Raw genomic sequence first — 15,983 nt, 5'->3', positions numbered from 1 at the left:
GTTGTAATATTACATTATATGTAATATGTGTTATGTGTAATACAAATACCTATATGCAATACTTCATTATTGAGGGAAAAAGTAACTAGTGTCTCTATTTTTTCTTTTATAAAATTCATGATCCACTGGGACACAATGAAAGGAATTTAGAAATCCAGTACACAATACATCTAATAATAAATATTAAAGTCCATATTAAATATAAAGGTTTAGAAAGTTCTGACTCTTGTATCATTTAACTAAAATAATATTTTGTTACACAGTAACATGTATAAAATAATTAAAAATAAGGAAGGGGTCTAGATTATATTTACAAAATACATGTAAATGCAATACAAACCCCATGGATCTTTAGCCAAAATTGCTTTTCCATATAAAGTAGGTTCTGATGAACCTATTTTGTTTACAGCTCTTATTCTAAATTTATATTCCTTCTTTGTTATGAGTTCAGTGCAGTGGAATACATTCTCAGTTCCTGGAACTTCACCAGCGACGTGCCAACCACCTGTCAAAACAATATAATGTTTGCATGAATTATTATAATTCAACAGCAGTTGTTAGTAACTAATGTTGAATATAATTATAATTTTAATTTAATTTAAAATATAATTCTGAAACAAAAGTTGATTCTATTTTGAAAATAAAATGTGTAGATATTAAAATGTGCATAAAGTGGAAGTATTTATTTAATATTTTGCATAACTAATTTTCTATATAAAAAACGAAAGAAAATAAACTTACTTTTTTAAATTATGTTAATAAAAAAATACTTTAATAAAAGCTAGGTTTTGATCCATCATTTCAAGTATATCAGCATAGCAGCTATTAAAAGGTATATTTTATTAAAAAAAAAAAAAAAAAAACTTTAAAAATGTTAAGAAAATTATTACATTTAGAAAACAATATTTTTCTTTCATATATCCCATAATAATATGTTTAGAATATCAAATAATTGCTTAGAAAAGAAAGTCATTTATATATGAGATATGTGACTCATAAAGCAGGTAAACCAAATACTAACCATGATTAAAGTAATATTTCAAGTTTTAATTAGAGCAGTAATATTTTCAATGAGAACCAGGGATAAAATTATTTTTTTACAAAACATTTTTAATGACCATATAGATTACAATGAAAAATTCTTGGAATTTAATTTTCACATTGCACTGTACATTTTCAAGGAAAAATAATATATTTACTTTAATAAAATTATTCCAAGAGTTATAACTTTCTACAATCTCCTGTTTTGATAACTTCTTTCTATTTGTTTAATGAAAGTGGACTTGTGTTAAAGCAGCTACTCAAATATAACTTAGAATAAGAATATACTTTTTATTTAAACAGACATTATAGGATTTTCTTTTCTTTTGTTAATTTATATATTTCTATCTAAAGGGTATACACCTGAATAATATGAGTAAATAAATAAAATTTGTAAAAGTAAGAGTAATTTTACCTTTAACACCCATATCTTGGTGCTCAATTATGTACTGTGTAATCGGTGAACCGCCATGATCTTGAGGAGTTTTCCATGAAATTTTACATTTTGTTGCAAATATATCAGTGATTTTCATGTCTTGTGGAGGAGTTGGTACATCTGAAAAGAAAATCAAGAACATTAATAAATAAAAATGATTTGAATAAGTAACACAATGTAGACAAAAAATTAAATAATATAGTAGATTATTTTTTTAATTTATTATTGACAAAACATTTGATTAATTTTATTTACTATTATTCTCTAACAAATCGATTCAGTAACTTACTTATTTAATTTCCAGATAAAACACATTATAAATATCTCTCAAAAATTTAAATCAGTTAAAACAGATATACTAAAATTAATGGTGAGATCATTAATTGTGACCATATAAAAAAAAGGAAGCTAACCTTCATGAACTCTTGCTGTTGTATTCTATGCAACAGGTTTGGTATTATTTGTACGTTTTAAGCAAAAAAGTGATTTTTTTAACTTTTTTCTATTCCTTAATTCGTTACTTGTGATTAATGTGTTTTTAAAAGATTTCACGAAAAATGCATATTTAACATGATACTGGAATTTAATTGAAGACATATCAGAATATTATATAAAATATAATGGACGAGTACTGATGTCACATTGGAATGTTGAACTAAATCAAAATCTTGTATGAACTTAATGATTTTTTATTTTAGTAATTATACATTGGATTCAATATAATTTTCATGATGTAAACATCATTTGATTAAATTGTAACTAAAATTCTTTATATGATATTTTTTTTAGTTTATTGTGTATTATATACACTATTGTTTTGATGAAAACATCATTTTTTCAAGGCACCTAAAGATTTTTATTAAACTTTTTTTTTTAGTAATTCTGCATTACACAGCATAATTTTGATGATACAAAGCATAATTTTGTAAAATGGGACCTAAATTTTTTTATTAAAGATCTTGTTTTTTTTTATTTATTATTATACTCTACTTACATTATAATTTTGATAACAAACACCATTTGGTCAAACCAGACCTAAAATGTTTAAAATATATAATGTTTTGTTTTTTTTTCATTTATTGTGCATTATATAGACACACTACTTTTCCAATGAAAAATCATTTGTTCAAATGGGACCTAAAAGTTTTTATTAAATATTTTGACTTTTTTTTAGTTTATTGTGCGTTAGATACACTACTATTTTGATGATAAACATATTATTTGTTTAAAAGCATACTTTTTATGATACAAACATCATTAGGTCAAGTGGGATCTAAACATTTTTATTAAAAATTTTGATTCTTTTAGTAATTATTATACTATACTTACAGTATAATTTTGATGGTAAATCTTTTTATATGAAATATTGATATTTTTTTAGTATATTGTGCATTATATATACGATTGTTTTGATGACAATCATTTGGTCAAAAGATACCTAAAAATTTTTATTTATTTTTTTTAGTAATTTTACATTATATACAGCATAATTTTGATAATATGAGTATCATTTGGTCAAATGGGACTTAAAACTTTTTATTAAACAATAAAATTTTAAGTATGTTTCTTTGGTTTATACTAAAATGCACGCAATATTTACTAAAAATTGTCACTGTTGTATAAAATACAACACACAAGTACTCAAATTAAATTTTTGGCATGAGTTCCTAAAGGTTAATTTGAGCTGATTATGTTCTATATTTTAATTCTAAGAGTGCATTGAATTTTTCTTTATTTTATACAAATTGTAATTTTATGAACTGACTTCACCTATTAAAAATGATATCAGTCATAATTATAATTCCATGTATTAAGTACTTATAAAAACTTTATTCTGCGTTTTACTTGAAAAGAAAAGAAGAAAAAGTTTTCACTTAAATGTTTGATTATAATATTTACCTAAAAATTATACTTTTTATTCTTTTACAGAAACTTGAATGCCTTAAGTTAAATGTATATTTCACCAATCCAGAATCTTATTTCCCCAACAGCTTTTTTTTCTGTAATTTATCCTAAAATAAACATTAATTTGTAATTTAGTAAATCCACCTATTTTGAAAATTTCTCCAGAAATGCAATTAACAAAAAACTCTTTGTATTTCTTACTTCCTTTTTTTTTATCAAATAAATCTGTTTTAAAATTTGTTTCTAATCCAGAAATCTGTGTTTGATCATCCTAACAGAGTGCTTTTCTGCAAAAAGTTCTACTGCTTTTGAGGTTTTTCTTTCTTTTTTTATCCTTTCCAGTTTTACTGCCTAAAAAATAAAATTCTTTGATTTCAGAATTTAATTACATTACTGTAATTAATTTAATGTAGCTTTTGTTTACAGATAAACTATTTGTTACTATAAGTATTACTAACTTACTATTAATAAAAACTAAATCATATTTAATTAAAGGTAGAAATACTGAAGTACCTTGCATGTTTATAGTAATATCCTTTACATCTTCACCCTGACTGTTAGATATTTTGATCTGGTATTTTCCAGATTGAGCTCTAGCTGGTTTCTTAATATTAAATGTTGCCTTTTCATCAGATACAACAACTTCAACATCTTTCAATGGTAATGGTTTACCATCCTTTATAAGTTTAGCCTCTACAGCTGTCTGCTTGGTACCATCAACTAAAAAGAAAAAAATAAGTTTACGTTTCAATTACGTTTGAAAATTTAAATGTAATATTTTTCTTAAACTTTAAAATAATAAAAATCTAAAGAAAATTGATATATAGATGTTTTATAATCTAAAAATAATAATACCATTAGTTTAAAATCTAATGAACACATTTTCTGAAGATAAGCTCCATCTGACATGTGAGTTCAATAAACTTGAAGCATCTTGAGAAGTACAATGAGTTACATAAAAAAAAAATGTAAATTATAGAAAAGTGTCAACAACCAAAGATATCTTTATAATAAATAAATTGGTGTTCCCTCAAGTATTTGAATTTGTCTGATTTTGGATGTGCTTTCTATTTTTTATGGCATACTACATTATACTAGCTAATAATCATAAGCCATTGTTATACAAAATAAATCAGAAAAAACTGGTAACATAAAAACAATCCTGATAAAATAAATTTGATGAGATGAAATAAGCCATATAAAACAGGGGATTGGATGATTAATTATTAGAACAAAAACATTTAAAAAATATAATAAATTAGATGCGAGTAATCAGTAAAAAGTAAGAAAAAATATTACTGTTTATAAATTATAATTAAGCGATTAGTAATTACCTTTGAATGGAACATCGAAGACAATAGGTTTGGTAGCTGGAGCATCAACTGAATCACCAAAATTTATGACTGGTTTCCCTTCACCTTTTTTGACATCTAAAGTACAATTTGAAGTTAATTCACCAGATTTGACCATTATTTCTCCCTTATCACCAAGCTCCAATTTTGTAAATATCAATTGATGTTTACCGCCACCAAGATTCTTAATTTCAATTCTAAAACAAAAAGTGTTATTACACAATTATTATTGTGTAATTAAATGCATTTACACAATATAAGTGTATATCATGTATTTACACAATATAATTACATAATTATATTATGTAATTTTTAATTTAATTATTAAATTAAAAAATACCAAAAATTTTTAAGCATACAATCCAACAATTTTCTACAGGAAACAGTAAGCCCTGCTACAATTGTTGTATGTACTAATGTTTACCCTCTGTTCAATGATAATACTCAAATACTAGAATACTGAAGATGAATTAAAACAACAATTTTATAACACTAAGAAGATAATAAATCAATGTAAAAAATGAAGAGAACTACACACTTATTATTGAAGTTCATACCTGTCAGATTCCTTAATTGGTTCACCATTGAAGAACCATTCAGCTGGAGCCGTTTGATCTTGTAACTCAATATCAAGAATAAGTTTCTCTCTTTCAACAGCTGTTGTGTCTTTTAATTTCTTGTTAAACCGATTTTGGTCTGCAAAAATGAAAAAAATTCTTTTAAGTCATATCATAACAAAATAATAATAATAATAATAATAATAATAATATTAATATAAACATATATTTAAAAAAACAGTTTTATCATAACTGGTATTTTCCTACAATTCCTACCACAATAAAGTAAAAAATGGTGTAATATTTATCATTCTCTATCACTAAGGCAAAATTTAGAAAATGAACAAAGATGACACTGATCATTTTACATTATACATATAACATATACTATTCTTAATTTATGTTATACAGTAACAGCTGAGTCTTAAAAGATTCCTTTTTTCAATTTCATTGTTATTCACTTTACTATGTAATACATAATATATATATATATATATATATATATATATATATATATTATGAACATGCTGTATAAAAGTTAGAACTTAGGCATAAGCAGTGTTGATACAGATTACACATGTTATTTTATGAAAATTATTTTACATTATTATTTTTCCGTTAAGAAGACATGTAAGTTTTGGATTTTGTAACTGAGTTTATTCAATATAAGATCCTATAAGTTTCAGTGAATGAATGTATAATAATATTTAAAGTTTTAGTAGAAAAAAATTTGACTACCTATGCTGTATTCTAAATAAGTTACTACTATAGTAGAGAAAAACCAGGTTTTGATAAAATTAATTAATAATAACCTTAATCAAATAAATTAATAATAAATTTCCAAAAAAAGATAATTTAGGGGGAAAATATGAACCATTCACATAGATTGGATGAACCTAACAGTACATTTATGTTTTCTAACACTCTTAGACTATTGCTTTTCTTTACAATAATGCTTTCAGTATCACTGATCTTCTTGAAAAGACATTGGTATGTAGCTTAAATTCCATTTTTAATAAAAGGCTAAAATAAATACAAAACATTATTACAAAAGAAAACTACATAAATATTGTTTTCTTATTGTATTTTATTTATTACTTTTTTTTTTTACTTACATTTAATAATAATTTCTGCTTCTGTTTCATCAGCATTACTTTCACATTTGTACATTCCTGCATCAGTAACTTTAGAATCTTTTATAACTACTTTTCTTTTTCTTCCTTCCTTGGTGATATGAATTCTATAAGAACATTAATAACAAAAAATAAGTATATTTTTTAATACTATTTATTATATTGCAAAGGTATTTTCATCATCAGCTATTTAAACTTAAAATGCACTATTATAACTAAAGTGTATCGTGAGATAATTAAGAACTCCCTACTCATTTTAATCTATTCTGAATTATCTTATGATATAGTTGAATCATAATATTATAAAAAAATTTTATATATTTTAAGTTTAAACTGCCAATGATTAGGGGGTAGCCTTAAAAGAGATACTGCATTAAACGAGGTACATAATAAAATATCCTTAATGACTATTCTTTGTTGGTTAATGTTAATAAATAAGATAATTTATTTCAAATACCTTTTATCTGGTTTCAATTCTTCACCATTCTTAAACCATTTGACATCACCAGCAGCATCATCAAGTTCACAAAGCAATGTAAGAGTTTCATGTTCAGTCAACTGCTGACTCTTTAGTAGTTTGACAAATTTATATGGATATTCTGAAACAATGTTAGAATAATTACATATTGATTAAAAAAAAACTACTTGGGTAGATTTTTCCTTTTTTAATCCCTTTAAACATATTTTTATAGTAGGAAAAAAGTATTGAAACAGTGAAACATTTCTATTTTTACGATTACACTCATACCTTGCACTTCACAAACCTCCTGATCATGAATTTTATCAAACATAGATTCACATGCTCACAGATATTAAATTCTTTGTACATTTTTTTATTAGAGAGATTAGTTTTTATTTAGATTATTTTAAGTAAACAAGACAATTAAAATGAACAATTACATAGAAATCATATAAAAGACTTGCATAGAATATGTGTAAATCAAATGATAATCCCAAAGTTTTTGGGATATTTAGAGAAGCTTTAACTGGGGGACTCATAAATAGCTGGTTGCTTGTTCATGAAGTAATAATGCAAATGTAGATAAAAGTTTGTGTCAATTTAGGATGTGATACATCCTAAATATACCAGGCCAGGATATTTGTATAATTAGAATTACGGAACAATTGGCAATCAGAAGACTGACAACAATATAAGAGACATCGCTACCCTTGATCTGATGACCTTCCAGACAGAAAGATAAAAATTTAACTTCTTGAATAGAGTAAATGAGTAGCACTTCATAACAGGTACAGATGGTAGAAATAAGAATAAAGAAGTACAATCATGTAATAAAAACATTCTAAAAGAGTAAATATATTCTACTTTAATAAGTCAGGCATTCTGCCTAGATTTACTACATTATAGTATCTATTACTTATAGTGAATTATAAAACAATTAAAAATGTTTGAAGAATAAAAGGTGTTCAATAGAATTCTAAAACTTACCGACAATCTTCAAATTAGTAATTGTCTTGTCATCTTGTTTATCTATTCTACAACTGTATTCTGCAGTATCTTCCAGAGTACAATTCTTGATTGTCAGTCGGCAAATACCAGATACTTCTTTTATAATGGAATATTTGTCATTTTCCTGAAAGATAACAAAAATAATAATTTTAAAATCCAGTAAATATGATGCTAGTTATCACTGATCAAAAATTCTATTACTATTGTTAAATCATTTAAGTTATCAAAAACAAACAGAATATTATATACTATGAAAAATAATCTACAAAAATAGAAACTAAGAAATCTCACCGTAAGTTTTGTTGTTCCTTTGTACCATGAAACAAATGCATTACTATTATTAACAGTACATTCAAGTATAGTTTCATGCCTTGTAAAGCCATCGCTTCTCTTTGGCAGAGGTGTCAAAAAGTGATAGGTAGGATCAGGATCTAGAAAAAAAATTTTAATTGTATGAAAATAATTTAATAAAAAAAAAATAGATAAACACAAAATAAGTAACATACAGTGCAAAAAAATAATCATTTTTGCTTTGTACATATGTTGTCATCAGATTGTCTACTTAATTTTTATTTTACGGTTTCTTTTAACTAATATCATCTTTCAGAAGAATAAATGAATTTTTTTAATATTCTCAATCAAACTCTAAAGGTAATAAATAATTTGAAACAATTGCAGATATCTTTCAACTGTATTTAAAAAAACACTAAATAAATTAAAATATAAAACTGAATAAATGAAATTTTTTTATATTCTCAATCAAACTCTAAAAAGTAATAATATGAAAAAGTTGTTGATATCTTTCAAGTGTATATAAAAAACGTTAAATAAATTAAAATATAAAATTGTTTATTTTTATAGTACAACTTGTTTTCAATGAACAAACGTATTTTTTTTTTTGTATTGAGTATTCTCAATGTCTTATTTCTGTAATAAACTTCTGTATAAAATAGATGTAATGGAAAGGAAGTAGTGAAGAAATGTAAATAGAGGGATGTATTTAAAGCCGGTGGAAGAGAGTTTTTTGAACTTTGAGATTCTATTATACCTGTAGTTTGAAAGGAGGTGTGAGATTTGAATTTTAACTGATAATTATTAGATACTCAAGATATTATTAGGTTACAGGTGAGAGTTTTTTGTATTTCAAGCTGTTATCATGTGTCAACATTTTTCTCCTTTATACTGAACATTAAGACCACCAACAAATAAAAAAATCTCAAAGAATAACATCGTGAAAATAGGAGGTTGTGAATTAGGGATTAAATCCCAACATTCAGTCCACATTTAATGATCACTTAATAGATCACAAAAGTTAAAAAGTGAAGTTTCAATTTGAGCACATATACTACTGGATTTTTTGGCTAACAACCTTAGTGTAAAGTTTCAAAAGATAAAGGAACATAGACTTCAATACAATGCTACATAACCAGCAAATTAACATTCACATTCTCAGGAAGAGCACTGCACTCTGCATATTTTCAGGAGACAAGTAAAATGATATTTTTGTCCATGAAAAAACATCACGGACTGGAGTCCGGAACAGAGCCCAGCAGAGATGCGACCTGAAGGGCAGCCATAGCAGAAGCGGATGAAGAGCTTCTACACAACCTCTCCTTTTAAAACTTACAAGTAGAGTAAAACAAACCAGCAATTGCGACTCCTCCGGAGTAGGGGTCGCATTGCTCCCTCCTTATAGTTAGTGCCCCGTTGTGGCGTATTCCTGCTAGCCTATGAAGCGTTAGCACCGAAAGGACTTCAGTAGACGGTCTGAAGGGGAATTACGTCGGGAGGACAGGCTTCTAAGCCTAGCCTTCCGCGGTCGGCCCATAAAATGGGTTCGATAACGCTGGTTCAACAACGGATTGGAATGCAACTAAATCCGTCTTAAATTAACTAAATAATAATAAACAAAACTTGAAAAATTAGACCCGCTATATAAAATAACCCTTTTAAAAAACAAGCCCGATTAGAATGATCCAGCAGCAAGGGACTCTGTCCAGGTTCTGCGATAAGTAGGGAGAAATAAACTCCAGTCAACTTTGCATTCCATCCATGAAAAAATCTAATTAATATACTAAAAAAAAAAAATTTAACTGAAAAACTGTTTAATTGATAATAAAAAAAACAACAAAACATTATAACAGCCAGATAGCCAAAACTTTATTAATATGTCTTACCATCAACATTCAAAAATGCAGTGCATACAATTCCTGAAATTTCAATACTGTATTTTCCAACATCCTCAACTTTTGGATTGCTAATTATTAATTGATAGACATCTTCCTCCACCTTCATCTTGTATTTTGATCCGGGAAATAGTTCCTAAAATATTAAAAATTATTAAATCGATCAATACGCACAAATATGTTATCCTATTTGTAAAATATATTTCATTAAACTTGTTATATTTAATGCAAAGAGTGGTAAAGTTAAAACTAAATCAGATTTACATTTCTGTAACAACAGAAAAAAACATTTTTTAAGAGATGCCAAACATCTATAGATATCAAGTTTAATAGTTATTAATTAAACAGTAATAACTAATTTTGGATAATAATTTGTTCTGATACATTGTCATTTAAAAGAAGACAAAATCAATATATCTGGTAAGATTTTTTTTTTTAATTTTCATGCAAAACAACTTCATTTAATAATTCATTACAAATATATTTAGTCTAACACTACTTTTTTTTTTATTAGGCTTGTAATTATCACTTCATGCTTATGAATAACTGTGGTGGTTTATTTATAGATGTAGAATATAAATATAAAAAGTTTTATTTATTACAATTTAAATATCTACTTATTGGATAAAAACAAGTCGTTGGGTAAAGTTTTCTATTTTATGGAAGCACTGGAAAATTAATAGATTATATTTTACTAAATTATAATGCATGTATTTTGGGTAAAAATGATGTAATGATTTAAATACAACAATCACACAAGAAATGCTCTTTTATGGTCTTGCTATTTAGAAAGATAAAGACAGATACATAAAAAATTAAATATTAATAAATTTGTAAAAATGTACACAGGAATCCATAGATATCTTAAACAAAATGAATAGTTATTGTATTAAAAAAAATTAACAATCAACTTTAAAAATTAAAGCCTACAATTTCAGTTAACTAAACTAATGGCAAAAAGACAACCTTGTTTTTTTGTACTATGTAAGAAAATCAAAATCAATAAGAAAATATTAAAATCAAAAGGTATCTAAGTATATCTCTGCCTTTTTTTAACCAATCATTTGCTAACATAATCATAAATCTTAAGTGTCAAAAATATATTAACAAACAATATAAATTGATATGATATACTTACATCTTTTCTGATGTACCACTTAGGTTTACAATTTGGTTTGGAAAATACAGCTTCAAATGTAACCTTCTTATCTTTGCCTTCTTTGGCATATTGATCAACCAGAGGTTTAAGGAATGATTCAACTTTCTGCACAAAAAAATATTGTTTTATTAATTATGAATAAATTTATAAAAAAAAAATTATAAAATTTTCAAACCTAATACATAACGATGAAAACTGAATTCTATAAATATATTTCTTCGGCAATTATGTAAATAAAAAAATTATATCCCTTTAATTTTTTTTAAATTGTACTTTAAGAAATTTACAAAAAAATTATACATATTCTACATGCAGAATATCAGTGTATAAAATTAACTCTCAAAACAATATTTTAATCAAATAAATAAGTGTAGATATACAAAATAACATATGTCTGTTTATATTATGAATAATATTTTTAAAAAATAATACGTAAAAATGTTTCTTTATAACAACCAAAACTAATAATACCGATAAAAATATGTTAATGAAATTAAAAAAGTGATATATTAAAAAATAATATAAAAAAACAAAAAAACATCAATTGTTAAAACAAAATACAGGAGACAGCAAAAAATAAACTATATTCATATGAAAATAAAAATATAAATAGGTCTGTTTATATACACATATACATATATACATACATATACACAATATACAACTACGCCCATTTATTAACTGAAAATAATTATACATAATAAACAACAACTGTCTACAAGGTAATACAAAACTAAATAATACATTTAAAGAATATTATAATAAAAAAATATACACGTCTATAAATACAAAAAGCGACCAGTAAAGCAGAAATAATTACGGTAAAACATATATATATATATATATATATATACTATCTAGATGATATAAATAATATACATATATATTAACAAATAGGATAGTTCAGTATTTTAATTAATAAATAAATGCAGATATATAAATATTTTTATATTATTTGGAAATACATAGATAAAATAAATCTGCCTAAAATGAAAGTACAATAAAATGAATCTAATAAATTACATGATCAGAGCAACCAGATCTTTGTAATCACAAAAGTTAGGTTATGAAAACTCAGTGATACTAGAAACCAAAATGAACAAAAAATAAAATAAAACCTTGAAAAATTTTCATTTATATTAATGTATCATAAAATTATAATCCTTATATATGATTTATTATTGGCTCCGCCCGTAAATCTGATTGTAAAATCGTAATTAATTAGAAAATGGTGTAAAATATCTTATATTTTATAATATATATTTATGCTGACATGATTAATAATTAGCAAAGTATGTACTTTAAAGAAGATAAGAAAATTTCTCTATTATCCTGTAACTCCAAGCCTAGTAATTTATGTTCATGCAAATAAGACACTGTGTGATAGAACAGTGATGATAGAACTGATGAGGTCACCTGTTTTCAAACTGTAATTTTATATTTGGTGAAGGTGCTCTGATCATGATTTTCCTGGATTCTTATAGGCAAATTCTAGAGCAATTTATTTTTTTAACCATGGAAAAGAGCAACTAACTGTTCCTAAACATTATCTATTTAACGTACAACTATGCATTTCTCTGAATAAAATATTTACTGATATTTTTAATGCACAGATTAAGAACTCTCACACGATATTAAACTCAATATTTAAGAATTAATGATGAAATGAAAGTTTATTTTAAAATGATGCTATCACAAATAACATTTATAAACACAAACATGTGGTAGGTTTTGAGGAAATTTTTAATCTTGTGTTTCATACAGATTTTACATTAAAAAAATACATTTTCCCGATAAATACAAAAGATACCATGCCTTTATAAACAGTAAAACGAAAAAATAATGAACTGAGTAATATAACTGGTTGACCTATATTGTAGATTTACATAAACTAATGCTTCTAGAGTTGAATTTTAATAAAACTAAATTGTAAAAATACATTTTAATTTATTTTCTTTAATTATGGAAAATAATATATCAAAGAATTGCAAACTGATTAACAGAAACTAATTAACTCTTAAAAAATATATATGTGCACTAATGCTATTTCAATAACTCCTAAAAAATCATTTTTCTTAGAAATAAAAGCAATAAAACTGAATTTTATTTTCTAATAGGTTAAAGAATTGAGAAGTTAGTATTTTTTCCACTTATACAAAATATAATATAAAGAATTGCCAAGATAATCTACACGATATGGTCGGATTATAAAATTTACACTTTACACAAAGTAATAAAACTATTTTTATAAAATTACAGCATATTAACAGATAAAATAAGCAAATAAAGAAAAAGAAAAAGTAATAAAATTTATTAAAAATGTAAAAACATAAAGGGTTGAATAATATACATCTGAAAAATACATAATTTATATTAAAAATCTACAAAAGAGTAATTATAAAAAGCATATAAATTAAATACTTTATAAAAAAAATATACATTAAGAAGAGAAATATATCAATTCTACAAGATACAATATAATAAATATAAAAAAATTTATAAAACAATTAAACATTTAGATTTCCATCGAAAATCAAACCTCCACACGTTCATAATGATGAAGAACAGGCCAATCTGGTATTATATCAGCTAAAGAGTTTCTCCTTGGTAAGGGTGGTGGCAATACAACTTTTTCAGTAGTCTAAAAACATACATACACTTTGGACAAAATCAACTTGCTGATTCAGAAAACATTTAACGATACACAAAAACTGTGTTTTAAGGTAATGCATTGATTTATAAAAATTATAAAACTCCAATGTGACCAGCACTTGACTTTTCTCTAAAATTATTTAATATTGAATATTAGATTAAAATAACTAGATATTTTTCTTCTTTTATTAATTTTTTACAAACATTGAGTTTCTTTAGCGATTTCCAATAACTTACATCTCCTAAATAAACACATCTAAAAAGTAAAGTTTTTTAAAATAATATTTTGCAGCAAAAGATTTACTTTTAATTATTAAGAAAAAATTAAATACAGAGAAGCCCCAATAATATGAGATAATTGCGACTAAGACCAGTAATAATCATCATAAAGACTGTATGGATACCAGCCATAATGGTCTAACATGATGTAGAACAGTCCAATAAACTACATTTATTATTTATTATAAAAATTATTAATTTAATAAGTAAAACTGTGATATGCCTTCTTCAATTTTGCATCCAAATTACATGACAACCCTTAAAAAATGAACAAAAATAAATTAGACAAGGAACCTTTCAGAAATTTCATTGTGTTATATATTCTGCTGGGTTTTTCCACAAAAATTATAATATTAAGATCATTTTGTGGCAATTTTTATTATATTAGTTCATAATTTATTTTGATTATAATAACTAATTATTATAATAATTATATTTTAATAACTTTTTATAAATTTCATTTCATTTAAAAAATTGGGTTTTTGAAGTAAATTTCTTTCCTACAGGAGAATTTTTTAAACCTATAAGTTTTGGAATAAATAACTCATTCTACATTTTTTTGAATATTTCTTGTAAATACTATGCCTAGAATTTATCAGGATAAAATTTTTTATAATAAAATTTACACAGAAAAAATTTTGATATTGATCAAAATTCTTAAATTGATTTTAACTAGATATAGAGTACATATGTTTAAATATACTTTGGCAAGAAATGAATTGCCACATTCACATAGGAATAAAATTTAAGAGAACTGGAAAAAAAAAATCATTATTTTATTCCATAAACTTAATTAATTGTATCATAAAAATTATGATATACTTGTCATGCAAACAGAATAGCTTCTGCACTATTCCACTAGTGATGGCCCAGAAGCATGAAATAATTTCTGAACATTCCTCAACTGATTTATCAGCACAGCATGCACAGATCTTTATTTAGTGAGTATTGCAAATAAAATAAATAATATTGTAACCAAAGACAATAAAATTATGATCAAATTACATGGAAGTGCCACCTATATAATGAATATTATTAGTTATCAACTGATTTATAAGCTGAAATCTGTAATTATGTATTTTTTCAATTAAGCACTAGTTTAATATTTTATGCAGTGAAATAATTTTTTTTATATCTTTTTAATGAGGTTTCTCTTTGCTAACTCAGACTATGCAAAAATATAGATTATTAGGATATACTGCTGTACTTGGCTATTAAAAATGTTATTTTTCATGATTTAGTAATACTCTGCGAATAATATTCGCTTAAATTTTCATAAGAGCTTTATAAAAAAATTACCATTCTAGTTATTAACATCTGCTAATTCTTTTTATGTCTTTAATGGGTATAAATATTGGAAAATATACTCACACATACAATTTTTTTTAATCATTGATTTGAATTCATGGCTTTAAATATGTAAATTATGGAAGGTATTTCCAGTGCTTTACTTTACATCAGTAAGTAATATCACACAATACAGAGTAACATAAGGTATATTTAAAAAATTATTTAACTTTTGATAAAATTTCTTATTTTGAATTAAAAGCAGAATAATTTTTACTAGCCCAAACAGAAAAAATAAAAATTGGTGTATTCTGATCTAATATGTGGATCAAGATTAAAAAAAAAAAAAAAAAAAAAAAAAAAAAAAAGAACAAAAAACCACAAAATATGTCAACATTAAAATAAATTTTTAGACTAAAAATTGTTTAGACTTTAAAAATTAATTATGAATAAAAACTGTTCAAACAGTTATTTTTCTTAGACATTAAATTGTTAGGCAAATCCAGTTTTGAAATATAAAGAGCTGGA

At 24.5% G+C, this 15,983-nt stretch overlaps 1 protein-coding gene across 50 annotated transcripts in view; it reads right to left on the bottom strand.

The window, feature by feature from the left end:
• The window catches only part of bt (projectin protein bent), a 432,362-nt gene that overhangs the window by 163,156 nt on the left and 253,223 nt on the right, over positions 1–15,983 (bottom strand). For all 50 annotated transcript variants that reach the window (XM_075363582.1, XM_075363597.1, XM_075363590.1 and 47 more), the window contains 11 exons: positions 11,217–11,342; positions 10,070–10,214; positions 8,184–8,323; positions 7,872–8,016; positions 6,882–7,023; positions 6,407–6,531; positions 5,292–5,430; positions 4,717–4,931; positions 3,896–4,102; positions 1,457–1,597; positions 341–505 (listed from right to left, as the gene is read on the bottom strand). In XM_075363582.1, the coding sequence (XP_075219697.1) occupies positions 341–505; positions 1,457–1,597; positions 3,896–4,102; positions 4,717–4,931; positions 5,292–5,430; positions 6,407–6,531; positions 6,882–7,023; positions 7,872–8,016; positions 8,184–8,323; positions 10,070–10,214; positions 11,217–11,342 (1,690 nt within the window). The remainder of the gene's footprint in view (positions 1–340; positions 506–1,456; positions 1,598–3,895; positions 4,103–4,716; positions 4,932–5,291; positions 5,431–6,406; positions 6,532–6,881; positions 7,024–7,871; positions 8,017–8,183; positions 8,324–10,069; positions 10,215–11,216; positions 11,343–15,983) is intronic.

This window comes from Lycorma delicatula, chromosome 4, assembly GCF_047948215.1.
Source record: "Lycorma delicatula isolate Av1 chromosome 4, ASM4794821v1, whole genome shotgun sequence".
In the NCBI taxonomy this organism is placed as follows: Eukaryota; Metazoa; Arthropoda; class Insecta; order Hemiptera; family Fulgoridae; genus Lycorma; species Lycorma delicatula.
This window is presented reverse-complemented; position numbering and strand designations above follow the sequence as displayed.